General features: G+C 40.9%; 2 protein-coding genes across 4 annotated transcripts in view; one reads left to right on the forward strand and one right to left on the reverse strand.

Annotated features, from left to right (window-relative positions):
* Positions 1-1,831: 1,831 nt before the first annotated feature.
* letm2 (leucine zipper-EF-hand containing transmembrane protein 2) lies at positions 1,832-15,851 on the reverse strand. The gene is made up of 11 exons (XM_088624174.1): positions 15,230-15,851; positions 14,442-14,515; positions 12,325-12,784; positions 10,154-10,297; positions 8,935-9,072; positions 7,880-8,083; positions 7,035-7,154; positions 6,289-6,408; positions 5,503-5,613; positions 4,886-4,957; positions 1,832-4,571 (listed from the first exon to the last, which is right to left on the reverse strand). The coding sequence occupies exons 2-11, from the start codon at positions 14,486-14,488 to the stop codon at positions 4,509-4,511; spliced, it is 1,479 nt and encodes a 492-aa protein (XP_088480300.1). The 5' UTR covers positions 14,489-14,515; positions 15,230-15,851; the 3' UTR covers positions 1,832-4,508.
* A 1,448-nt stretch (positions 15,852-17,299) lies between these two features.
* The window catches only part of nsd3 (nuclear receptor binding SET domain protein 3), a 41,138-nt gene continuing 31,756 nt past the window's right edge, over positions 17,300-26,681 (forward strand). For all 3 annotated transcript variants that reach the window (XM_088624178.1, XM_088624179.1, XM_088624180.1), the window contains exons 1-2: positions 17,300-17,646; positions 24,729-25,744. In XM_088624178.1, coding sequence (XP_088480304.1) covers positions 24,773-25,744 — 972 coding nt within the window. In that variant the 5' untranslated portion in view covers positions 17,300-17,646; positions 24,729-24,772. The remainder of the gene's footprint in view (positions 17,647-24,728; positions 25,745-26,681) is intronic.

The following is a 26,681-nucleotide window of genomic DNA, read 5'->3' on the forward strand; positions in this document are numbered from 1 at the left end:
GGATGCTTAGGTACCTTAATCAAAAAGGATCATTTCACCCAGGTGTGACTTCACAGTTAGGCATATTACACCTAAACATATCTATACTATGTTCTCATAACATCACTAAATTATACGTACATCTGTGACTTAAAATTAATCAGAAAGATTAAGTGTAAAAATGCTTTAATCTAACAAAATTGTAAATTACAGATAAGTTTGGGAACTTTTTTCTGAGTTTGGAATAGTATATTGGCACCCTATTTATAATGGTATTAACTATATAAAGAACATTGAGTATTTCTACATGTTATTTCTAGTTAATATGAATAGGAGTTTTAAAAAGTTTTAAATTCATCTTCTTATAGCAGGGTGGTGGCGTAGTGGTTAACGTTGCCACCTGGCAGTTCTGGGTCCCTGAATTCAATGCCTAGGGTGCTGTCTGCATGGAGTTTGTATGCTCTTCCCATGTCTGCATGGCTTTCCTCCTGCAGTCCAGAGACATGCTGGTAGGTTATTTGCCTCTGGGAAAAACTGGCCCTGGTGCGAGTGTGTGCATGTTTGCGTTTGTGTGGCCTGTGATGGATATTCGTCTTGTCCCGAGTGTATCCTGCCTTGTGCCTGTTGCTTGCCGAAAGAAGCTTCAGCTCCCCTGTGATCCTGGATGGATACTATAGCAAAATAATCTTGGCATTAAAACTGAATATCACCAAGGGCTCATCTCACATTTTCAACAGTAAGATGGATGCTAACAAGAATTTAAGCTAATTTTCTTTGTGTAGTTGAAGTAATATAACTCCTACATTCTTCTCTAAATTACATCTCTTATTTGTTTCAAAACCATAATTTTCTAATATACTTTTGTTCACATCATGGTAAAGTATTCGTGTAGTGTTCACCCAGGAATTCAAATGAATCTGGCACCACACTTTTGGACATTTTGTTATATTTTATATTTCCTACTGGAGCATGACAAGCTTAGGGTTTTATTTGCAGCACTAAACTGAAAATACACATTCTGGTATTATATATCACGATGCCACTGGGCCCTTCACGAACAGTGAAGGATGAACGGACTGTATGGACAACCTGTTGAATTTAGGTATTTCTCCTCAGGGGGTGTTGGGTCTTGTTGCCAGATTAAACAGTTGCCATTTCTTCCGTGGTTAAATAGAGTACATCTGTCATGGAGCTTTTTATGTATCTTAATAAAAAGGTACAGTAAATACTGCTTCATGCAAGGGGAGTAGCAGGATCTCTTAAAGCCAAAATCTTCATTCTAAGATGAAAACAATTGTGGAGCTACGATTGTGTTGTTCAGTTTTAATTGGTTGATTGGATGAAAACTATACAGGTAACTTACACATACGGTGTATGGTAGGTTACATTGTAAATGTATTAGTCACTTATAGATATGACTACTTACCAGGTTTTGGGAACTTCATCAAAGTGCACTTAGATAAATTACAGTGTGCAGGAAATATTTTTGTCCTATATACAAGTTCAGAGTGAACTGAAAACTTAATTGCATTATTCTCTTAAATATGATGAATTAGTCCTTCAACAAAGGTTACAGAGCCCCAGAATTAGTACAGTGACCACATTTCTTAAATATTTAATGCAAAGCTTTCAGTTACAATCAACATTATGCCAAATGGAGCTTGCCCCCTCCCATCTATTGGATGTTCTTTATTAAATAGAATGTTGATATAATTGTCTGAGTTTTATTAATACTAGCATTACATTATTTCACTAACTGCAGTCTTTTATATCAACAGCAAGTGGTTTTACCTTTTGATGAAAATGGATTGAATAGGGGTTCTCAAGATGGTAATAAGATGGATCAGTTGACTTATAAAGACCATATCATAGAATTTTTAATAACTCCACAACAACAAATGTCATTAAAAAGCTAAATTACAAGTTGAAGGTCTTCAAACTTTAATTGTCAAACATAACATTTTCTCTCCAAAACCTGCTTATCTGATACAGTGGACATTTCCAAGGGAGCAACAGATACATGTATGCATACTTGGCGATACTTTACATACAACCCAAAGCAATATAGTTAAGAATTACGTTTGTCGGGCTTAATTTACAGTAACAGTACCAGAGTTCTCTACAGCATAAGGTAACTGAAGGCTATCCTATTTTTTCATGTTATTCAGAACATTTAAGGTCTCTAATAACTGACTACTTTGCATATGGAGTACAGTTCTGACATTTTACAGGTTTTAGAAATGGAAAATTGTTGTCCCAAACATTAAATAAGAAAAGAGAGAGAATACTTGAAAAATAACAGTAGTTATATAATTACAAATGTTTGTATGTTTACATAGCATACCTCTGAACCCGGAGGACACTGCAAGAATATTAACAGGACAGGAGTGTAATCAAGCAAGCATCCCACTGAAGGATTGAAGCAATGCCGAACATCTCAGTTGTAGGCTGTGCCACCACCTTCTAAGGTTTGGATACGCATCATAGAAGAAAAAGCCTTAGCTGGTGGGCAGGTCAGACTGAAAAAGTGCAATCACGCAGAACAAGACAAAGCAAACTTTGAAGTATACCATGTGCTGGAAAAAAATGGATGCCTTTTGAATTTTGTTTGGGGTTTTGCTGATCTTGGCAAGAGAAAGTTTCATAGGAAATGTTAAGCGTTTCTAATGGTCCTGTTCACTTCTTTTCTGAGACACCTGTTTGCCCTTTAATTTAATTTATTAAAAAATCGTATAAAATTAAACTCATTTCGAAATCTGCTGCATCTGGGGAACTTGGGTTTACAGTTTCATCTCCTTTGCTCGTAGTGATTAAAAATGAAAAAAGCAAAATAAAACCACCTTTTTCATGGCTTCTTCCAGCAACGGTTCATTCACAATAAAGCGAATACAGAAGCAATCCCAGCTGCCAAAACCCACCCCAAACCCTGACCGTTACTGAGGTCAGGGCCAGCGGGGTGCTGGAAGGGCTGTGCTTTAGACTGAGGTAAACATTAAAACTCAATGTAATACTTCCCAAAACTTTAAATTCATACTTTTCACTAGGGAAAAAGAATAAAGGCAGCACCAGTTCATATGTAAAATGTCAATCATCCATCTTATACTTAAAATCCCTTATTTTTGTAAAGATGGAGCCACACAAGAAAAGCGTCTGACTTGTGGTTTATGTGCCGTCATTTTGCATGTTAGTCATCAAAGAAAAAATGTGCAACAGAATTAAAACTCCAATATATCAGAGCGCTTACAGTCTTCATTTAGGCATTAATACCTATCTGATAAAGTATAAGACACAAAAAGTCAAAAAACTAGTATGAAGAACTTATGTAATACAAGTTGCACCAATTTAAAAATATATATGATGTATAACTTGAAATTCATATTCCCAAATAATGGATATCTCTCACAGTATGTACACAATATAAATATTTCAAAAAGGTATATATATATAAACACATTAGTGATGCTTAGGATAAAACCGAAAGCAGGCCAAGTAACCTTGCTATTTTTAACAGTTCTGTATATCCCCTGTCTTTGAGAATTAAGATGGGACCTTAAATTCAGCAGGGATGATGAAGTACCATTAAAAAAAGCAGCTGTCAGCTGCATCCTAGCAGGATGTGGATGACAAGGTGGAATACTGACTTTCCATGGTGAGAGAAGAGAGAAGAGTTACCAATTACAGTCCTCTTAGGTTCACTAGTGGGAAGGTATTTAGTCACCACCACAGAATGCAGTTTTGTGGCTCACTAATATTTCAAAAACTGCAAACAAATATACAATATTTACACATTTTACACAGAGCAAAGCTGTAGCCAGTAGTAAGGTCATTCTTGACATTTACTGAAGTTAACCAACCTGTCAGAAGTTCAGGGCTTTTTATATAAAAGATATTCATTTAACAAACATGAGTTCCTGTCCTGAAACTGCTACATCACTGTAAATATGGTTTTGATAAAACCAGTGTAAACATTAAGACTCAAGTCTTTACTGGAAAGTGACTGAAAGGCTGCAGTAGCCAAAAAATGTAAATTTGGAACAAAGAATTCTATTTAAAAATAAGTGTAGCTGTATAATCACACCACATGAGAACCTTGGGATGGCATGTTTACCATCCCAAGGTAAACAGAGTTCTTGGAAACATCTTTACCGAGACAGGAGCAGTGTGCTTCAGATGTGAACACAACTGAAAAAGCTCTGCTCCTCAGACAGTATGGCAACTTAAAGAAAATGTAGCAAGACCACGATCCTCCTGGTTTTAACAAGACAGCTCTTTGGAGTGGACGGCGTGAAACCAAATTACCTGTTTCCTCGGAGCTGTGCTCCAATCTTTTCAAAGTAATTTAAGTTAGGTTTTAAATACAACCCATTTTCTCAGGGGTGTTCTTGAATATGTTTTTGGAGTACATAGAAATATGCCATTTCCTTGTTCTTCCCATAGCAGCAAACTGGCGAAGTCCATTCCATCTTCATCTCTCTTTCTGCCCAGATCTAATCCATCTGAATCCCTCTTGGAATCTTCAATCACGTTCCTCAGAGGCTTCCCATCCCATTGGCACTGACTTTCGTTTTCTGCGTTTCCTCGGAACCCTTAGACTGGTCACGGCGAAATGACAAACTATGAGTATTCCACAGATCACTGAAGAGTCAAACTCAAGTACCTTTAAATCTACAAATAAGCTCCGATATCCTCATTTTATATCACGTGGACATCCAAACCATAACTCTCTCCGACGATTGTTAGGAAAACCCAAGAAAAAAGTTTCTGCTCATTAATGACTTAATATTCATGAAGGAAAAAAGGTTTATATTCTGAGACAATGTGGCTTACCCTTCTTCACAACTACACAATAAACTATGTAATACTCATTTTAAGCAATGCACCTTAAATTAAACATCATAGAACTTACTGATGCTACTTGTGCGATTTGGGTACGTGGCTCTGAAATGGCCTTAGCAGGTTTATCCAAGATCTCTTCGCCCTGAAAACACGAGTTAAGACATCTGCTTATACACTGCTGTGGAAATGCACACCTCGTCCAATGCTCATGACCTCTCACATATAATTACTGTGACTTACTGCAGTCTAGGCCTACAACACGCCATTAATAAAACAGAAGCCATCTGTTCGTTTTCAATCACAGAGCATAAAGAAGTGTCTCTTCTATCAGCTTTGCCGAGAAGTAAACTTGCAAAATATTTCTCAACAGAAAGGGAAGTACGCAGACAGAACTCCTGTAGTCACCTATGGGATCTGTGACAACACGAAAAAGGAAACTTTGTCTCTCACTAATTTGTTTTTTAGGGAGCATGTCATGTAGTGCTGAAGTGAGAATACATGCATAGAAATGTACTGTTGTAAACCTAGTAATATACGGATTTCACAGGGACAAATTATATTCCCAAATTAGCAACACGCAATTATACAAAATATACATCATTGCAAAAAACATACTGTAAGCTTGCACTGGCCAAGTCAATCATTACTCGCAGCTCCAGTGATACAAGGTAACTACTGTTTTCTTACCTTTACTCCCTGAATGACAGGAGCTGGGTCGACCAGTACTTCCAAAGAGGGGGCTGCTGGTTTCTCGTTCACTGGGGGTTCAGTGCTCTCAGTGAGGGGAGGGCTTACTGTCTGTAAGAGAATATTTAGTCTTCTGCTTGAAACAAACTTCGCTAAAAAAAAGCATTTACCAGCGTTTCAAGATTTCTCTTGCTTTGTGCATCGTTCACTATTGTGTGCATTCTTAACTTTGCAGTTTGGGCTTTTTCATGGACTCTAAAGGTGTTAAGGAAATAAAAATTGTGAGTGTGTGTCCAATTACTCAAAAAGCAAATGAGGTAGTTACTATACAGTACTATACTTACAGTAGGTATGTTTAATTATGTCTTACTAGGTTAACAGTGGTTTATTAAAACACAAACTGCAGTATGAATGTTAGTTATTACTGTTTCTTTTTTCATTTTTTAGTAAAATTAGGGGTGACTTTTTGGGGTCCGGAATGAATCCAATTTTTTTCCCATAAGAAATAATGGAAATAGGTTTCTTTTTTTACGAATTTTCGCTATACGAAAGGATTTCTGGAACGGATTATGTTCGTAAAAAGAGGTATGGGCGTACTTCCTGAAACATTCCTCCAGCACTCTGGTCACATGATGATAACAGGAGTGTCCATCAGTGCCAATGAGGGGCTGGAAAACTGGTAACCAGGTGGGAGAAAGGCATTCAGTCTCTTGTAACCCTGCTTTCAAGCTTGATATTCTCCCACAGGCTTCAAAGAGCACACATTAAATTGGCGAGGGCTCTCACCTCCAGCTTGGGCACCGGTGGGATGATGGGCGGTTTTGGCATGACGTCGGTCAGGTACATGGCACGAGACAGCAGCAGCAGGGAGGGAGGAACATTCTCCTGAAGGTGCAAGTCCAGCCACTGCATTGGGGACAGAAAACGACTGCAGAAAACCACTTTCCACTGCTGCCCAGGTGTGATGTTGAAGCCAATAGCCTATCTCTTTTCAAATGGCCTGAAAGGCCCTCCTCTCACCTGTTGTAGTCTTTTTACGTAACAATTCAATGACAATGGTGAACCTGACCAAACCTCCATTCTTTGGAAGCATAAATTTCATATCAATATGACACTGTTCCGTGTTGCTTTGTATACTATTTACACCAATGTAGATTAGGAAATAGCTATTTAATATTCAATACCATTTGGCTAATATGGAGGGCATAAAACAACTACAGAGATCTACATTACTCATTCTCCTCACAGCATCCGTTTATAGATTTTTAGTACCAATAGAACGTATCATTTTTACCCGTTTAATGTCCCTTTGTAGGAATCGTCTATAATTATAGAAAAGCGTTCTTCTGATGGGAATGAGATCACAGTAGTTAAGGGAAGGTACTGGTTGAAAATTCAACCTTTAGCCTTTACTGTCTTCCTTTAGTAATCACCTGCTGTCCAAACACCACACGAATAAGGGGAGGACTTGGACCTTAAAACGCAATGACTGGGATTCCTTTGTACAGACACAGGGGTGGCGAAGGAGGTACCTGTTGCAGCTGTTGGCGCAGCTGATCCTCGGTCAGGCCCAGTGACCTCATGCCCCGACTCCGGCAGGCGGCCTGCAGCTCCGACACGCTCATGGCCGCCACGCCCTCTTTCACAATCATCTACACACACGGTGACACACAGGGATTACACAACATTCCTGCTGGCCAGGGCTCACGACTGGCTTTACACAAGACAAAAAAAGGTTGTGGAAAGACCAGACCTCGCACCACCACAAAGGACTGAGAGCTAGGCGTGAGGCTATTTGTGCTTCTGCAAGTACTAGCAGGCACTATCACACAGGTTTTGGGCTTTGTTCTGAAAACGCTTCAGTAAAATCTGTCCGAACAGAAGAAAAAAAAGATATCCCTCCAAATCGGCACATAACGTCAGACAAATTATAATGCAGTATTTAAAACAGGAAAGACAGAGTAAAAAAAATTTTTTTGGCAGTATTATAATTAGAATCTGAAGTATAATTGCTATAATAAACTAAAAAAAAATACCCTAACAGCAACAACCATATTCTCAAAAAATCCCTCCAAAATTAAATAAAGCATCCAATGTTTGGTTTCAAAACTGCAATTAGATTAAAGGTCAGTTATTGCCCAACTCACTGAGAACAGCTTTCATTTGACCAAAAAAAAGATTGAGGAAGGTCGTTTTTGTTCCTTGAATCCTGCCTCTTCAACTGTAGGTAGAAACAGATGAGTTCTGACTAGAGGCAAGAGTAAGGCACCGGTCTGTTTTTTGTTCCCCCTATAGTACAGATGGGGATACACTACAGATACACTCTAGAGACCCCTTGAGGCCGACGTGTTGGCCAGGCCAGCGCGCGCCCTCTTACTTCGTCGTCAGCCTTGACAGAGCGCAGCTTGAGCAGCAGCTGGAAGCGCAGCAGGTTGTTGGTGCCGATGGGCTGCAGCTCCAGCAGTTTGCACAGGGCCACCAGCTGGGGGCGCTCCAGGTGCTCCAGGGTCAGCTCGTCCTCAAACAGCTTCGAAAACCTCACGATGTCTTTGGTGGAGGGCTGCTCCCCTGTGTGACGCACCTGCGCATACACACACAGCCCTGTGAGCCAGGGACAAACGCCTACATAGCTTTTCACCACCACACCTCGGAGACAGAGCTCGCCGAGTCTGGGATTGGTTAGTTATATTTTCACTTGATTTCAGTCGAAATCAGGGCATTTGTATTCTTGTGCCCCACTTAGACCTTAGCTCAGGTTAACATAACTTAAAACAACACACCTCACAATCACAGTCAAGTTCCTCATTGGTAATTGTGGACCCCAGTGTTATTAAACAGCACGACATCACAGTGCTATTTATATCAAAGAAATTGGTATGCACTACACTATTGAGTCGTAAATTATATTTTTCTTGTATTAGATGGCATATCGTTCCTTTTCAATGACCATTACCTCGTTTGGTTGCAAATATCTAATTGATGTAAGGGTCATCACATTCCATAAAAAGTTCCCTTGTAGAGCCATCTGAGTGACTCACATGGGTGCAGACTGAGCCTCGTGTCACAGGTTTGAGCCTGAGCCACGTCACTAGCCAGCTGTGGGATTCCCCAACCAGCGGTGCCCAACTGACTAAGCACTGCTGGGGGCAGGGTGGGCCTGGAGCCCCCTGAGGCCCATGTGCAGGGCTGCATCACCTGTGATGTATTAAGAGGCAGGTGGCTCGAAGGTGGGCAGGTGGAAGAAGTCCGAGTGCACGTCTTCGTCACTCTGGTGTGAGCTGCAGCTGTGGCTGTGCAAACACACACCTGGCCAATTTCAAACAACTGGCAATTCTGCATATTAGCAAAAAATCGTTCCCCTTGAACCGGGCGTCAATACATCTGGAAATCTTTTCAATCACAGATGCGTTGCTTCCCGTTTTGTTAACGTACCTTCTGCACATAGGACGAGAATTTCTCCGTTTCGTCAGCAGTCTGGGCCTTGTTCCTTCTGGCCATCTCTGCAATGGTCTCCTGGAGGAACTTGGCCAACTCCAGCTTGGCAGCCAGTCCCTTCTTCTGTTTCTCCTCCTGAGAAGAGAACAGCGGTCTCTTAAACCTCAGATACACAGGATAGAGCAGGACCTTGTTACAGCAAGACACAGAGCACAATATCATTAAAGCATAAGGTCATTTTAAATGTTATGACAGCAATAACTGGAACCACTGACTTGTTATTTACCATCAGCAGCTTACCTGTTTCTTTCAGAGAATCTGACTTTATCATTTTCATTAAGTAGTTTAGTACATGTATGCTGTATTGAGAGGATACACAACACTGAAATTGCATGCTAAATTCCACGCAATAAACCATGCTTGCTAACAACCACAGAATACATCTATTGTTTTGGAGATCTGGGTCAGCAGTCGAAAGATAGAGGCCTGGGGTACCTATTGAGTGTATTTTATTTCTAATGTTACATGGTCACATGACATGCTTAACTCCCTAAGAATGCAGGCTACAACCTGTTTCATTAGGTTTTGAGATCATATACTGTTACAGGTGACTATGTTTCAAGAATTAGCAACCCAGTTCTCACAACTGTTTTTTTTTCTGCCGTTACCTTATACAAGACAAAAACAACTCCAGGTCTTTCATTGCAGGTGTAAAATTACTTACTGGGATTGTGACATACATCACAAATTAAATACTTAAATCCTTGGCTGTCAAAGCTCCTTAATCTTAACTTAATCTTTTTAGTTGTGTTTATCAGATCAGTTGCAGATTAAACATTTGTCCGAGTACACAAAGCCATATATTCCTGGCCAGGTATATCAAACTCCAGTGTTTTCTGGTTCGTGTTCTACTCGAGCTTTCAGCTACATTGCTGGTCTAATTATTTAATTAGCAGCACCAATGTTAATACTTCTAAGCAGGCTCAAACATGTTTTATAGGTAGCTGTACTTATTGCGGTGCATTTTTTTCCCCAAATTAAGAAAAATCTTATTGTATCCAATTAAGAAAATTCGGTTTGTTGTGTAATATGCAAACTGGACCAAAAACAACAGGACGCAAGGCTATGCAGGAATTTGCTTTCAGTTTTTGAAATGGGACTTTCCCCAACTGTGACTTTTGATTGCTTTTGTTCTCCTTTTTTTAAATTAAAATACCTTCTTGGACTCAGTCTCAAAGGTGGAGGGCAGCATCTCGGGGAAGAGCTTGAGAAACACGGGCAGCAGGAACTCCATGAAGGGCACGATGATGAACACGATGAAGGGCACGAGCCGGAAGAGGTCAGCGCACGTCCTCATCAGCTGAACGCACAGAGGACATTAACAACGTCAGTACAGTGGTCTTGGACAGTCTGACAGTTTCTTTGCATGTCTTGGGTCTTTCTTTAGTTGTATAAATTATATTTTACATGTCTCAATGTCTCATGGTGAAATACCTATTGAAAGTTAAACAGCTTTACTCTATTGTGCACAGGTGGTTTCATCATCATCATATTATTTATATAGCACTTTTTATCCCAAAGTTTTCCCAAAACACTTTTACACATACTCTTTAGGAGGGGAAACACTTCATCCACCACTGAAGTGCACCACCCAGCTCAGTGATGCACAAAACCCTTTATACAACAAAACCACTTTTTATTCTAAGAATGACAAAAAAACAGGTTTTAAAATTCCTGTAACATTCCAGTGCGGGAGTCACCAACATTTGTTTGCAGGGTTCAGAATGTAGCAGGTTCACTGTAAGCTGTAAACAGATTTGCGCCCAGGAGAAGAGTTTAATTGATCCGATTAAGATTTAACTAGACCAATTTATTCCTGCTTCACAGACTTAAGCTGCTGGGGATTCAGAGAGACACTCAATTCAGGACCCTGACGTCTGTCGTTGGCTTCAACTCAACCATCATCAGTAAAGTCTCAAAATTGGGCCTCGGTCTCTCTCTTCAAACACTGTTTTAATTTAAATTTATTCTATCCTGCGACAGTGTGCAGGTATAAGAATAATGGTAACAGGCTAATGGTTCAGGCTGTTTTAGCATTTAATTTTAGCTTTTGTTTTGACAGGGTTTCTAAAAGCTTTGTTTCTTTTAAGGGATAATTGTTCTAAGAACATGTATGGACACACCTGCACTTTACACCTTCAACCACAACCTCAAATAAAGTCAGCAAGGAAAGCCTCTGGAGGACAAAGTAAATGTCACTGATTCAGCAGTGAGGCAGTGAGGCTCGATGGAAGTAGCCTCGCACGTCACTGGCTATCATCTTCCATGAGCCTGAAAGTGACTGACAAGGCCAATGATGGGGATGTGACATTGTCTACTGTGGAGAAACTGTTGTCCACGCTTATCATGACAGAACACAACCTTGACCCAACAGCATGGAGACCGGGACAATTGGGGGTTCCATATTGCGCAACGTCCATCCACCCAATCAGCCATTGAGATATTCTAGGAGGGACACCACCTGCTAAATATCCTGCTGTTGGAGACTTGTTTGGAGTACTAAGACAGGAACAAGAACCCCAGACAACAGGTTTACACCACACCAGAAAATATGGGTAATCAATACTTGAGCACCCATGAGAGAAGTGGTCACTTCCTCCACTGCAGGAAAATCAAATTTGTCACCAAACATGACTGTGCCATGACATTCAAACACCTGACTGCATTGCACACTTCTGCCCCAAGACAGAGAGCTGCTGAACTTCTACCAAACCAAATATTAGGCTAGAACCTGGCTTCAAAAGCTGAACATACTATTTCAAGTTGCAGATGTAATTACATCTATTAGGAAATTCTGAGAATCCCTCACTGTAAAAGCTTAACTATAATAGCTTCTTCAGGACAAAATTCTACAATCTTCTTAGCAGTAACAGCCTGTGAAACTTTGGCCTGAAAGTGCAGCATTAAGGTTCGATTTTTCAGTGGACTTCATTAAAACCCTTTAATTGGCAGGCCCACCACCTACCCACCCAGCCATCTCCTAATGCTTTATCTTATACAGGGTCACAGGGAATTCAGAGCCTATTGCTACAAGCAACATTAGCAAGACAGGATACACCCTGGACTGGACACCAGTCCATCTCAGGGCACACACAGACACAAACACACTCGCCAATTTTCCCAGCAGCCACTTCACCTACCAGTATGTCTTTGGACTGTGGGAGGACGCCAGAGCACCCAGAGGAAACCCCCACTAACACAGGGAGAACACACAACCCCATGCAGACAGCACCCCAGGAATTGAACCCAGCCAGCAATGCTAAAACACTGTGCCACCCTGTCGGCAGGCCAGGCTTTGTTCCATTTTTTAGCACGTAGCCGCCTTACCCTTCTCCTCTCTCTCCTGGTGAGCAGCTGCCCGTGCAGTAGCCTCCACACCATCCTGCCCGCAATCTTCGTGTCAATCCCCAAAAGCCGGAAGCCGTTATAGTAATGTCTGAGCTCGTCCAGCACCCTCTGCCGCAGGGACTTCCTCGCCACCGCTTTCTCTCTGCCGGCAGGGGAGGGCGAGACGGGGCCGGCGGCGGGCTTCGGGTCCTGTGCCACCGGGTCGGCGCCGTCCCCCCCCGGCCCTGCTTGCGTGCCCTGAAGCCAGCGGTGCGAGCCGTGCAGAGAGCGAGAGGGCAAGCAAGCAGACCTCGCGGGAGGCAGAGCCCAGCAAATATACCCCCACTCGACGGGCCTTCTGGACAGGAACGACCTGCTCCCGTGCTCCAGGTGGTAGTGGAGACAGGCTGCGGGAGGCAGGGGATGGCAGCTGGGTCTTTGCGCGAGCAGGTAGGATCCCCTGCAAGCGGAGAGCACAGGTTAATGCCTTGGCATTCATTTCTAAAATCAGTACAGATTACAGAGCCCTGTTCCAATGATTACTTGAGTATCTTGATGACTTGTCTTTCCTCTATAGGGTGCAAATGACCCTGAGCTGAGGTGATCATCGCTTACCACTAATGAAAAGCAACAAGGATTCGCATCAAGCTCTAGTTAATAAAGTATCTATCTCTTCATATTTCTGGCCTTCTCGTGAGCCAAACAAAAACATGTCACTCCTGAACAGCATTCTTCAGCTGTTAAATGTGCCATTCAAGCCTGAGTGCAGCCTACAGCACTCCTGACATCACCTGCCGCGATTCCGTTAGGTAGTATGCAGTAATGTACGCATCCACTGTCACTCATGCCCAACAGTCAGTAATGAAACTTGATGCCATTTTATTTTTACTGCTGCAAGCTGGCTTTCTACATTATTACCTTCTCATTGCATCTGCTTCCAGACACTGTTGCAGAATGGAATTTTGTAAATGTGTAAAGCAATGCGCTTTAATTTTTGTGTAAAAAAACAAAACAAGGATCCCATTAACCTGGGCCTCGAATTGCTGAAAGTGGACGGAAGTCAGACATTTATTGGGCGCTGCAGAACGTCAAGACATTTTTGACTGCTCTTCCAGTGTATTACTAGGCTTTACTGCAATACCAATCAGGCAACACGTTTACGGTCCACATGCATACACAAAGTGGTTCAGCTGTATCCAAGCACTTGCTGACAAAGGCCTTGAACGTCCTGCCTGCTGTCCGCTTTTAGAATAGCGTCCATAATAGTTGCTCTTCTTTGGAGGCTGAAGTTCTGTGATGAGATGTTCTGCCATAATTTTAAAAAATGATGTCAGAAGTGGGTGGGAAGATGGCGCTGTGTTCGTGTGCGTTTCCTCCGGTTGCTACAGTTTCGTCCCACAGTCCAAAGACATACTAGTAGGGTAAGTAGCTTCGGGGAAAACTGTCCCTGGTGTGAGTGCGCAAGTGTCTGTATTTTTGTCTGTCTGCGATTGACTGGTATCCCATCCAGGCTGTGCCCTGCCTTGTGCCTGCTGCTTGCTGGGATAGGCTTCAGCACCCCTGCAACCCTGAACTGGATGAAGCTGTTAGAAAATGGCTGGACATGAAAGTTCAAATGGCCATGCCTGGCCCATGTACTGGAAGTAGCCAACACCTGCAATTATTCAGCTGTTCCAATGTTTGATGTCAGTCCCTGTCACAACATATGTGTAATAATAATAATAATAATAATAATAATAATAATAATAATAATAATAATTGCTTACACTTATATAGCGCTTTTCTGGACATTCCACTCAAAGCGCTTTACAGGTAATGGGGACTCCCCTCCACCACCACCAATGTGCAGCATCCACCTGGATGATGCGACGGCAGCCATAGTGCGCCAGAACGCTCACCACACATCAGCTATCAGTGGGGAGGAGAGCAGAGTAATGTAGCCAATTCATAGATGGGGACATACAACTGTTAGGTACAAAGTAGCTTTTATCCAAATACAACATTATGATTGTCCCATACAGTTTTCACATTCTCCTTTAGTCACGTTACAGAATACCTGTGAACTTGTTGTAAATACATTTTTATTTAGCATTCTGTAGCCTCCGGTAACAACTCACCTTGATCTGGCCACATTGAAAAGAGCCTGGGAGCCATAAGCAGCCATGATTTGTTCAGGGTCCAGATGGCTAAACTAAAAAAAAAAATGACATTACATTACTCTCTCCTCTTCAAAAGACTGTTTTCAAATGCCTTGCGTTTCACAACACTACAGGTTTACTACATACTGTATATGATAGACTTACATGACTCAAAAAGTTCAAAGGAAAACATTATACAAGAGGAATAATTGATATTTCTGAAAGATAAAAAAAAACACAACTTTCACACTATATCCCTGATAGGTAGGGATTAGTTGGATGCTAAACCTGTTTAGTTTACAAAACGAAAAAACATGTATCTAAGAAAAAGATCATGCACAGACGTCTAACATCACTGCTACATTAACTGGCTCCCATGGCTAGCTAGTCTGTGGATTTTCGTTTTGCTTATATAATCGCCCAATTATTTACGTTTTTATCATCACACTTTGCTGCCCAGAATGGGCACAAATTTTGTTACAAAGGTAGATGTTTTGTTACAAAGTTACCGACGTTACTAAGGACTGCAACCCTAGAACTGGACCCCCAGAACAAGAGTTTCGATTTTAATTACAGTAATCCCACGAACTCCTGCTCGGTCACAGCGCAACGGGCGCCTGGTACCTTGCAGGTCTTTCAAAAGCGGTACTTATTTTGTAGCAAGCTGTCATCTTCAGTAACCCTGGCGGCTACACTTTTGCAGTGGGAAAACGAGCCCGAAACTTTTGAGAAAGGAACGCGGCCTGTCTCCATAAATAAGAACTTACCCGTCGTTAGGCACTATTGTTACAAACTGCAGCTCAGTCGACAATTATTTTCCAGCAGCGATATTTTTCACTCGTTAAAGCCGGTAAGTCCAGCTGTAAATCCCCAGTCGAACAGACCAGGCTTGACCGACAGGTTCAAACTACCAGCCAAGCTTTTCCACTTACTTATACAAGGAAAATGTTACTCTGAGCACACAGCGGTTGGTTATATGCGAGGAAACACTCCCAAAACTTTCCACTGCCACGGTGAAGTTATTTTCTTCGGCCGGCACATCGGACTGACGAGTAGGATTTAGGTTAACTCAGACGCCCTGGCACAGCGGCGTCAACTTTCGTCTTTCGGTTTTGTCGGGGGCTTGTGAAGGGGACAGGAACGCGACTCCATTCAAGGGGATCGCTCGGCCGGCAACGACGGAGGAAGAGACGACAAGAGAGGGATGGCAAGAATAATTCCAAACCCATTGACGACCGGTTTCTCAGGACCTAATCCAAACGCTTTCCAGCCGCTAACCGCAGCAGCAGGGCCCAAGCATTTTCGGGAGGTTACTGCAGGTCAAACAAGCCCCACTGACGCTCTGATCAGGCGAGGAGGGAGCGCGTTGAGAAACGCCTCTCTACGCCAATGGCTGCTGCAGAAGCAGGCCGATGCAATCCGTGACACCAAGCCAATGAGCTGTGTTAGGACAAACCCCAGGGTCTTCTCTTATCCTGAAACACCAACAGCCATGCAGTCCCATAAAACCCATAATAAATACAGATCGGCTTCTGCATCAGAACGCAGTATTAAATAGTCATGATGTGAGTCCCTTACTCCAAAGATAATTCTGCTGGACCACCATACCGTTTTTGATTTACAGATATGCGGGTCTTTCGGCAATTTTAGAAGGATAATCCAATAATCGTCTAAGAATTACTCCTATTTTCTTTTACAGTAAAAGCTTGGACCGCTTATATTCGTTTGTGGATAGGCTATACGTTTTTTTTTACTTCAGAGGTGAATTAGGTGTAAGCAAACTCGTAATTATTCTTATTACAACCCTGTACCCAATGAAAAGACTAAATAAGAAGATTTAATATGAGTTTTTCTTATTTGTTTCTTAAACTACAAAGTGAAATTGGCGTCAGCGCTTGAGAGATACACATCTTTAGTCCAGTATCGGTAGCTACTCATAACATTCATTGTTTTCGTTATTTCAATGTCCTTAGCCTTAGAAAAAATGTATTTTTCTATTTTCATATTTCCACATATTCATATTTTCACAGTCTCCACCAGTGCATATACTGTATAGAATAATTAATAGGGGTTAAAGAAAATAAAAATGGAAAAACGACCTTCGACCCTAGTATATGGTGCGCCTATTCACGATCATGTGTTCTGTTTGACGTATTTAGGTGGGGTGTATGAAACAGGAGTTAAAAATGTTAAAAACACGAACGTCAGATTAACCTCAGTACCGAAAATAATTTTGTATTTTACCCTTTTTCCTCTAGAGGGCAGAAAACCCACTACTATAATTCAGAGCCTTAAATATCAAAGCTTTTCGTAAATTATATAATATTCTGTTACAAATTACTTATCACTATAATAAAAGATTATGTACACCAATACCCTTGAAAAGGATTTACAGTGATATTTATAATTATAATTCTGAGTTTTCTTTCTGAACTTGCTTTACATCGTGTCCCTTGTCCAACCCCCTTGTCTTCTTGATAAAACGATCTTTAATAATGCAATACATACACTTTAACATAACACGAACGTATAGAAATAAACGAATCTTTGCAATTAGGTTGAGTTACTGATTCAGATCACATAAGCATTTTTGCTAACTTTCTCAAGTTATAAAACGACATCTGCAATTACTGGCAGTTGACACCTGCATCTCCAGAATGTAATACTGGTTCACGTATTTGAAGCTTTCTCTTCAGTGGAACCAGACTCCCCTTCATACAGTATAAATCGACATTTCCTTCAACGCATAGATTGTAAGTTTCTGTTCTGCTTCAATAAGACAACATTACCCGGCATGCTGTTAGCCCGGCCGAAGCGGCCAATCGCGCGGCGCTGATTTTGGCGCTGAGCAAGGAGACAGGGCCTGAAGCAGGGAGCTTTTGTTACAGCTAGAGGGAGAGAGGGAGACAGTAATATTAAAAATACATAGGAACCAGATTTAGCCAAATTCCGCTCCAACATCCCGCAAAAAAAGCGACCCTCTAACAAGTCTACGGCCACCAATTCAGCCATGGAACCGCGAAGTGACTGAAAATTGCCCCCAATTTTATCAATACATTGAGTTAGCAAGCGAAGAGGCCTGTACTTTAGTATTCTCCAATCTTTTGTTGTATCTGTTTTTTTTTATATTGCACCAGGAAGCTCAAATATTGGGTGTATTTGTTTAGAATGGAACACGCTGAAGGTACTGGCATTTTTCTTCTAATTATCATCCTTCTCTCTCTTTTTTTTTCAGTAGCGCTCTCGCATCTCCGCATTTAAGGCTGCCTTTTTTAAGTGATGGGTTGATTTTTTTTTCTGCTGTAGCGAGTGATGGAGGTGTAATCTGGCCAATTTGATTTAAAGGGGCAACGGCAGCCATATTGGTTTCTGCCTCCGCTGTTTAGTATTTTCTGCCTTCCGCATTTTTGCGTTTCCTTGCTGGGATTTAAACGTTAAGAGGGGGGCATTTGATTTTTTTTTGTTGCCGTGTCCGCGCGTGTGAACGTCGTTGCTGTTTTTGTTAATTAACACCAGTAAAATGTGGGCAGGAGCATGGGTACTGTCCACTGTGTGATAAATGGCACATCAAGTTTGACATGATGCATGTCTGTGTCGAATTTTTTAACCAGCTTTTTTTTTTCCTGTGTGTTTTGATTTTGGTATTTTAACTATGGGTTGGTTTGCGACCTTTAATGTACGGCAGTGTGCTGAAATCTCCTTATCCAGATCGATCTTAAGTTTAGTTCATTACATTGAGTTTTTACTCTATTCCAATGAGATTCATAAGTACAGGTAGAGATAAACGATTCCCCCCTTTTCCCGATTAAAGAATATTCGACGAACTTGACACACTCGTCACTTTACTGGACATCTTTATGGCTAGATTTTATTCAAAAAGTATGGAAAGCACCAAATATATGTTGATCATTTGTGATGGCTGAGGTTTACCTGTGTTTCTAAAGATGAATGGCTCCTTTTGTAATTTAAGCTGTTGGATGAAATGAATACTTCGTACCCACAAAATAACGCATTTAAAAAAAATAATATCAATATCTTATTATTGTGTGGCTGGATTTTCTCTGTTGGCTTTGATCGTATCAGAAACAGCCTGTGCGTGCAGTTTTCATTTGCTCTGCAAGGTCCGATGCTTTCTAACACGTTTAAGGTCGAAGCATTTAATGTATCTCGGGACAGAAACCCAGTGGATTTATCGTGAGGCCTGTAGGAACAGGACGGGAAACATCACCAACAGCGATGCTCTCTTTGTCCTCTAAGTCGTCTAATAATAATAATAAGAAATACATTGCTGATTATTCTAAGCATATCCTGTTCGAACTTTTGTGCCTCAAGTTCTCTGGATTTTGTCGTATCGTCGTTTTCTTTTCCGATACACTTCCCAGCAACCAACTTTTGAGAACTGTTTTCAGAAGTTTTTTTGTTTGTTGGATTTGTGTGGCATACACCGATAGGAAGGAAAAACAAGAAAAAGATGTTTCGAAGCCATAAAATAAGAAATTAAATTGCATAATCTTTATTGCATAAGAAATGTAGATATTAGAGATTGTAAATATTAAAATGGAGACATGCATATCTCATTTTTTTAATATAGATTATGAGAACAAGTATCAATTTACCCTCTTTATCATTATTTAGTGTGTAGTTTTGATTGTACATATAAATTGCTATATCAGATATTTAACAGGATAACAATCCTTAATACCTTCACATACCAGGTGTAATATCTGAACTGAATATGTTATACCACAGTGTGAAGTCAGAAAAAGCAACTTTGTCTATATTTTCTGCATTACTATGATTATTCAGTTATTAGGTACTTAGGAAATAGGGAAACAATCTTCAGTAATGTTTTCCAACACAAGAACGTCCATACTGTGGGACTAAATGTAGTGCACAAAATTAAAATAGGAATTGTAAAGTGATCAGGTCTTTCCTCTATCAGGAAATTGTGATTTTTAGACCTCCCCAAAAATCGTAAAAAGATTTATTTTACCCCTCCCCAACACACACAGTTTTTCTTAGTATTCCAAGTAATGAATGAGTTCCTCAGTTTGGAGATACTCATCAATGGGATTTGGCATTTACCTCAAACTAAACACTACCCCTTTAGATCTCAGCAGTTGGGATTTGACTGAGGGGCTGCTTCGCATCCTAACGAACCTAAATTAATCAAAGCACAGATCTATCTGTCCACCGCCCCCCATTTAGCCCTTCTTAGCAGAATTCTTACATTTGAAAAATTTTAGGTATGCCTGCTATTAGTATAGCAAGTAGTTTCATAGTTCCAGTTCAGTGTTTGATTGTGTGATAAAAGTTTAACAGATCTGCTTATACAGAGGTGCTGTTTTTCTCTGACGTGTTGGAGAAATGTTTTTTTTTGTTTCTTCCGCTTAAACATTTTTTATTCCGATACATGCTTGTGAAATGAAAGCATTAGTGTTGAGTGTGTGAATGTGACTGCCAGACCTCTTTAGCTATAGGGGCAGGGCTGACAGCCTTCTCAGTATTGCATTTTCCCCTTTAGCAGCACAAAGATGTGAAATGATTGTATTAAATTCAGCTGAAGACTGATTACTTTCTTTAAAGAGCCGTTACAGGGTGAACACATGAGTTTCTGTTGTTGAATTCTTGTACAAGTTATTCCCATCGAGCTTAGTGCATACCTCATATGATTGAAAATTTCCACTATTGACATCATTTAAAAAGGAATAATTAAAAAAAGATGCTGAATAATGGCAGGCAGCTGGTAAAACCTGAAATGGATTCAAGTGCCGTGCACTGGGAGTCTTTGTTTTTCTGTTTAACACAGGACATGAACTGTAGTTCATCTTTGTGCAAGTTGTCTTTTTCTGAACATACAGATCATGTCAGTTTTAGGGAGCTGTTTTAGTGTCCAGCTGGTCTAGTGAATAAAATGCCTTTTGAAAGGGAAGCTGCGGAGGAATGGGTGAAGGTTAATTCCATGCCGAAATGCAAATAGAGAGAAAAAGATGCACCGTCTTTCTTCCACACACCTGAGGAAGGCTCCACTGCTATTGTGTCATGTTTTTTCTTCTTTCTCTTTCCTTTTCAGCACATAATTACCTTAGATGATGAGGCACTCGCTGAGATCCTGGCTGGTTGGTTGTTGTCTGAAATCTGTGGGTTTACTGGTTATCAGTTTGACTTCATTACACAGCTACCGTACACGTGAAGTAAAGATTCTGATTTGTCATGGGGAAAAACAGGCCAGATGTACCCTCCTCGTGGATTGTAGAACCTGCATGCTGCCGTAAACACGGCAGAAATCACACATCAAAGCTGTGCCTTTTTACATGGAGGGTTGAATTTGGGAACTGAGATCACATTTTTTCAGGATCTTTTTTTTGTGAAGAACGAGCATAGATCAGTAAGGGTGTGAGTCTCTAAACAAGCACACAAAGAAGATAGGCTGTATAAGGACACCTCTGTCATGCTTTGTCACACAGTGCTTTTATTGAAGCTAATAACAGCAGTGGACCTAGCTGATAAAAAAATAAATAAAGCTGAGATCAAATCAAAGAGTAATTTGGAATTACCGTGCAAGCATTGATCATTTGTTTTTATTTGTTTTTGTTTTTCTTTTGTGTATGTGTCAACAGCTTCTCGGTGAAGAAGTTTTAAAATAAGGCTCTGGTCCATTCCATACGAACTCAACCAACCTGGCACTGTGAGCCTCGCAGTCACAAGTTTTCACCCGACTTAACACCCTGGTTGTCAGTGTCTGCTATTCCTCAACCAGTATGGCACAACTCGGAACCCTCAGGAGAAAGAAAAAGAACAGGGATCTAAACAACAATATATGGAAGAATGGGAAAAGCAGAGGCTACCCTGTCAAAAAAAATTGCCTACGCAGAAATGATAAAATAGTTTTAAAATGATGTCAAAATTACCCTTTATGGTTTATGTGTAATGAGGATACGGATATCTTTGGTAGTGTGAGGGGTCCAAAATGGGTCACCTTTGACTACCCCTGTCTCCCTTATACTAGTCATTCTGATCCAGAAATCACAGTCTAGCCATTTCTCCCGTTGGTAAACATAGAGACATTTATAGAAATGTTCATGAAAATCAAAGGGGTTGAGGTAAACAGGCAGTTGATTGCAGATGGTATGGCTCTCCAGTTATAGAGCAGGCGAATCCATTTCAGGTTTTTCTCACCACTATCTCTTGTACATCTGGTGCTGAAGATTTTGTTCTGGTCCTCTGATGTTGTGTCATTTTGTAGAGAGTTGTGGACTTCAAACAACATAAGACATTTGCGTCTCAGCACCTGAAACCCTTACAGAAGAGCCAGCATCTTGTCAGATCTGAAATGAATCAAATCTCTGTAAAATGTAGAATTCGCTGTGCAGACTACAGAAAAGCCCCCAACCCTATTACTGTTACGTTTGGTAAACTAAACCTTGTGCATTTGTACATTGTAGTGGTGTTCTGTTCATTCAAGCTGGTGATAACATCTCCAGGAAAGTGGCACTTGAAGTACTTCAAAGTTGTGGCTGCCACTGCATCCGTTTTTTGGATAGCAAGCTTGTGCTGATCATGAACCACTGAACTTCTTGCACAAGAAATTCTTCATTTTGTACAAGGCAGCTGTGGTCGTGGGGTTTTTTTCCTTATGTAAGCAATGAAATCAGAAGTGCTTTTCATAGCATTCCTTCTGATATAACATTAGTGTTCTTTGGTTGACCTAATGTATCAATAGGTAAATTAAGTTGTTGGAATTGCAGATGTATTTCATGACATGATTACATTGGTTATTTCAGTGATACAGTACCTTCAAATTTATATGCAATCATTTTGTTACATTACACTGACAAACATAGTTATGTTATGATAAATTCAGCTGGCATTTAAGTAGGTTGAAAAATTACTTTGGGAGAAAAAACAAGTTGAGAGTTTCTCCTTCTCTCTTTCTTTCTGAGGTCGCAGTGACTTCCTTAGAGTTTCAAGCATTTCGTTCTTGTAAGAAACTATATGAGTAAGACTCTTCCCACCACAAAGTACAAAGGTGTTTTTAGTTTTACCCAAGCCTTTCATGTCTGGTCAAATGTCACCATGTGGTATTTTAAAACCTGTTAAGTGCAATTGTTCTTTATCTGCAATGGCAATTTCATACACTAAACACACATGATTTTGCAAGAGATAAGCAACATCAACTGCCGTTATCAGGCATGTATAGCCACGTGAAGCACTTTTTAAACATTATGCCCTTTTAGTCTACTCTTTTGCAAATAACCATCCGGAAAACACTGCTTGAGCTGCTTGAAATTGTTGTAACTGAGCTGTTGGTGTTTTGCAGTAAGTGTTTAATAATCTCATACAGCACAGCTTAGCCCCTCACAACACTACTGTTCATTGGAGGTTTGCGTTTAATTAGTTCAGTGCATTTTGGCCTGTTTTCATAAAGCATTTTCCATCTAATCGTGATGCAAATATACCATCTTACAATGATACAGCAGCAAACAAAAAAAATCACAGTGCCTATGGGCACTCATTTAGACGGTCCTGCTCTGAGTGGTTGACACTTGAAAGTTAATCGTGGTATTGCATTTAAAAAGGGAAAATGGGTGTACACAGTGTGGCAGAAAACATTCGTGGTTAGGGAAGTATGTCTCCTCTCTTGATTCTTGAATCTTGGCAGTGATTCTTTGGAAGAAGTGGTGTTTAATAATAATAATAATAATAATAATAATAATAATAATAATAATAATAATAACTTACACTTATATAGCGCTTTTCTGGACACTCCACTCAAAGCACTTTACAGGTAATGGGGACTCCCTGGATGGTGTGATGGCAGCCATAGTGCACCAGAACACTCACCACACATCAGCTATCAGTGGGGAGGAGAGCAGAGTAATGAAGCCAGTTCATAGAAGGGGACTGTTAGGAAGCCATGATTGGTAAGGGCCAATGGGAAATTAGGCCAGGACGCCGGGGTTACATCCCTACTCTTTTTAAGAAACACCATGGGATTTTTAATGACCACAGAGAGTCAGGACCTTGGTTTTACATCTCATCCAAAGGATCGTCACTATACTGGGGCATTAGGACCCACATGGTCTGCAGGGTGAGCACTCCCCTGCTGGCCCCACTAACACCTCTTCCAGCTGCAGCCTTGGTTTTTCCCAGGAGGTCTCCCATCCAGGTACTGACCAACTGGGTTGCCAGTTGTGAGTTGCAGGGTGATATGGCTACCGGCACACTTTGCTTTTTACTTTAGTGTTTTGAAGGCGAAAACTATTCAAATAAGGCTGATGTTTATGTTTCTTAGTATCAGTACCTGCAGAAATGCCCTTTATATTTAATGTGTTGTGGAGCTAACGACTTGTTCCTGTCTGCAGTTGCAGCTAAATGTGGGGGGGGGGGGAAATGAAAGCATATCAGTACTGTATTTTAAAATCCTCCATGATAGTTTGACAGTTTTCAAATGCAAATGATATAAGATTACAATATGTAGCATATACAAAATTAAGAAAAATAGATATAGGAAATTTAATTTAATAGGACATTTAATTGAGTACTTTAATATTAGTTTCTGCTCAAGTGTAAGTAAGTAAACCAGGAAAGGGCAGTCCTGGTCTTGGGGGGCATGTGTACGTGCTGATTTGCTAGCTCTCAATGCAGCAGCATCTGATGACCTGGGAGATGTATTTAAGTGACCAATTACCAATCATGTAATTACCAGTGATGTAATGTATTGGGCCAATAGATCAATAATGATCTTGTTTATGTCAATAAGAGAGAATGAGTCAAAATGAAAACTGTAGACACACTGGCCTTTCAGGACCAGGACTGCCTGGTCCTGAACAGGAGTAATGTGACCTTAAGTTCATAAAACCTGTCTGGCTAGAGAGTGCTTTACTGTTGTATTTTTCTTTATAAACAAACAAACATATAATGTGTACTACAAAGAGCTATCAGTTGATATCAGTATCACCTTGAAACAAGACATGAATAAATACAGTACTTTGCCATATACTGTAATCGTCTTTGCTATAATTTTTGTCACGTGAAATTATATTGCTTTTATGCATCATTGTTTTTTATATAAAAAGGAAAGGCATTATTTTATTCCTTCCAACCTACTGTGGTTGCTGTTTGTTTTTTCCATTATGAAATGTTATTTTCTTATAAATCCAAATTAAGGCTTGAATTATTAACTCAAACCCACTTTCTGATTGACAAGCACGTTGAAATGTTTCCTTTATTTTTTTTTGTCATCTTCATTTGTGTTTCTTGCAGGCCCTGTAAGAGAAAGGGAAAGTTAAGGATGCTGGAGCAGAACAATGGATTTCTCCTTCTCTTTCATGCAAGGGATCATGGGAAACACAATTCAGCAACCACCTCAACTCATTGACTCGGCTAACATCCGCCAGGAGGACGTGTATGATGCCGGGAGTGACAATGGGGAAGACGGGGGGCCGTCTGCCTACGAAACTGCCCTGGAGTCGGGTTTCTCTTATCCCCCCTCAGCTGCAGAAGACCTGCCTGTTGTCACCAATGGCTACCCGCCCAATGTCAGCCTCTATGAGCCGCAGGCCAAGTACGCCATGTATTCTCAGTTCCCCAATGGCTCTGCAAACGGCTACAGTGCCATTCGCAGCTACAGCGATCATTGCCTGCTGCAAGGAGAGAACACTGTGTTGAGAGCCCCTGTTGTGCAGGAGAAACCCCCCTCCCCTTCTTCCCCTTCCGCTACACATCATCATCACCCTCATCATCAGCCACAGCAGCAGCAGCAGCAGCAACACCACCACCATCACCATCACCCTCACCCTCACCCTCCTCCACCTCACATGAACCCGTCCGTACTGCCCCCTCCTCCACCGCTGCTTCTCCCCTCCTCGCCTCCTCCCTCCTTGGCCACCATCATCACCTCCCCACCCCATCCACAGCCGCCCGCCACGCCCAAGAAAACCAGCTCTCCCGAGATCAAGCTGAAGATCATCAAGACCTACCAGAACGGCAGAGAGCTCTTCGAGTCCTCGCTGTGCGGGGATCTGCTGCACGAGTTCCAGGCCAGCGAAGCGTCCCGCAGGAGGCACGAGAGGAAGAAGGAGAAGAGGAAAAAGAGCAGCAGGCACAGTTTGCACAGGGACCAGGAGGAGCAGCAACAGCAGCACGAGTTGTGTGTTCCGGAGCCAGCTCCTGAGCCAGTTCCAGAGCCGCTTTGTGAGCCATTGGATGTGCACAGGCCCAAGCTCGAGTTTTCACCCAGGAACCGTACATGTCCCGAAGCAGAACCTAAGGAACACAAAGTGAGCGCCGAGCCTTTCTCTGCCTAATCTAAGCTGCTCATTTGATTATTTTCCCTAGAATACAGATGAATGATCTGCACATTAGCAAGGCTCCACCTCAGAATTGATTTTGAATAATAATGGGAAACAATTGCTTCAATGTTAAAATACCCTTTTGTAATATGGCTTGTGTGTGTTTAAAGTTTGCTTGTGTGAATAGGGTAGAACTGAGCAGTAGTATTGTTTACATAAGTGTAATATTTAAGAAATATTTTTTTTGTTTCGTTATTTTTTTTAAAGAAATATATCAAATTAAATGAGACATGCTATCCAAAACAAGACTTTACAAAGTACTTCTTAGTGACAGTCTCTAAAAGGGACCTTCCTAGGAGTAAGTCAAGACATGATCTTGCTCTTAATTACCAATGGAGATATGGTTATGTAAAGTATTTCAATTACATTTCATCACATGAAAAACTTATATACTGGTACATAAATATGGAAAATTAAATTAGACGAGCCTTATGAGAGAATAGGTTGCAAATGTCATTATATAGTTATTAAATTTTTTGGGGGTTGTCATCTTCCATCTCTTATATTTACCTGAATAAATAACTTGCATAGATTATGAACTTGTGAAGCCCCAGAAAATTACAATGTCCTGAATTAGATCATCATGTTCTCCTGCTGCACATCTGGTGTTCTCATTCTGTGTGCAGGTGGATAAATAAAACATTATCATGCTCTAATCTGCTTCACCTTAGATTTAAAAGGAATGCTGTATAATATAATCTACAATCCAGCAACTTGCTTAGATAGGAAATGTGCTTAGAAAGATGTGAAAAAAAAGGATGGAATGAACTTGTCTTTCTTGCAATAAGTCATTTTTCTTCTGAAAAAGTGGTATATCTGTGATTCTCCAGATGTGATTTATGAATATTTTTAATCTCCAGATAGT

This window comes from Lepisosteus platostomus, chromosome 3 (genome assembly GCF_059453375.1).
Source record: "Lepisosteus platostomus isolate fLepPlt1 chromosome 3, fLepPlt1.hap1, whole genome shotgun sequence".
Lineage (NCBI taxonomy): Eukaryota > Metazoa > Chordata > Actinopteri > Semionotiformes > Lepisosteidae > Lepisosteus > Lepisosteus platostomus.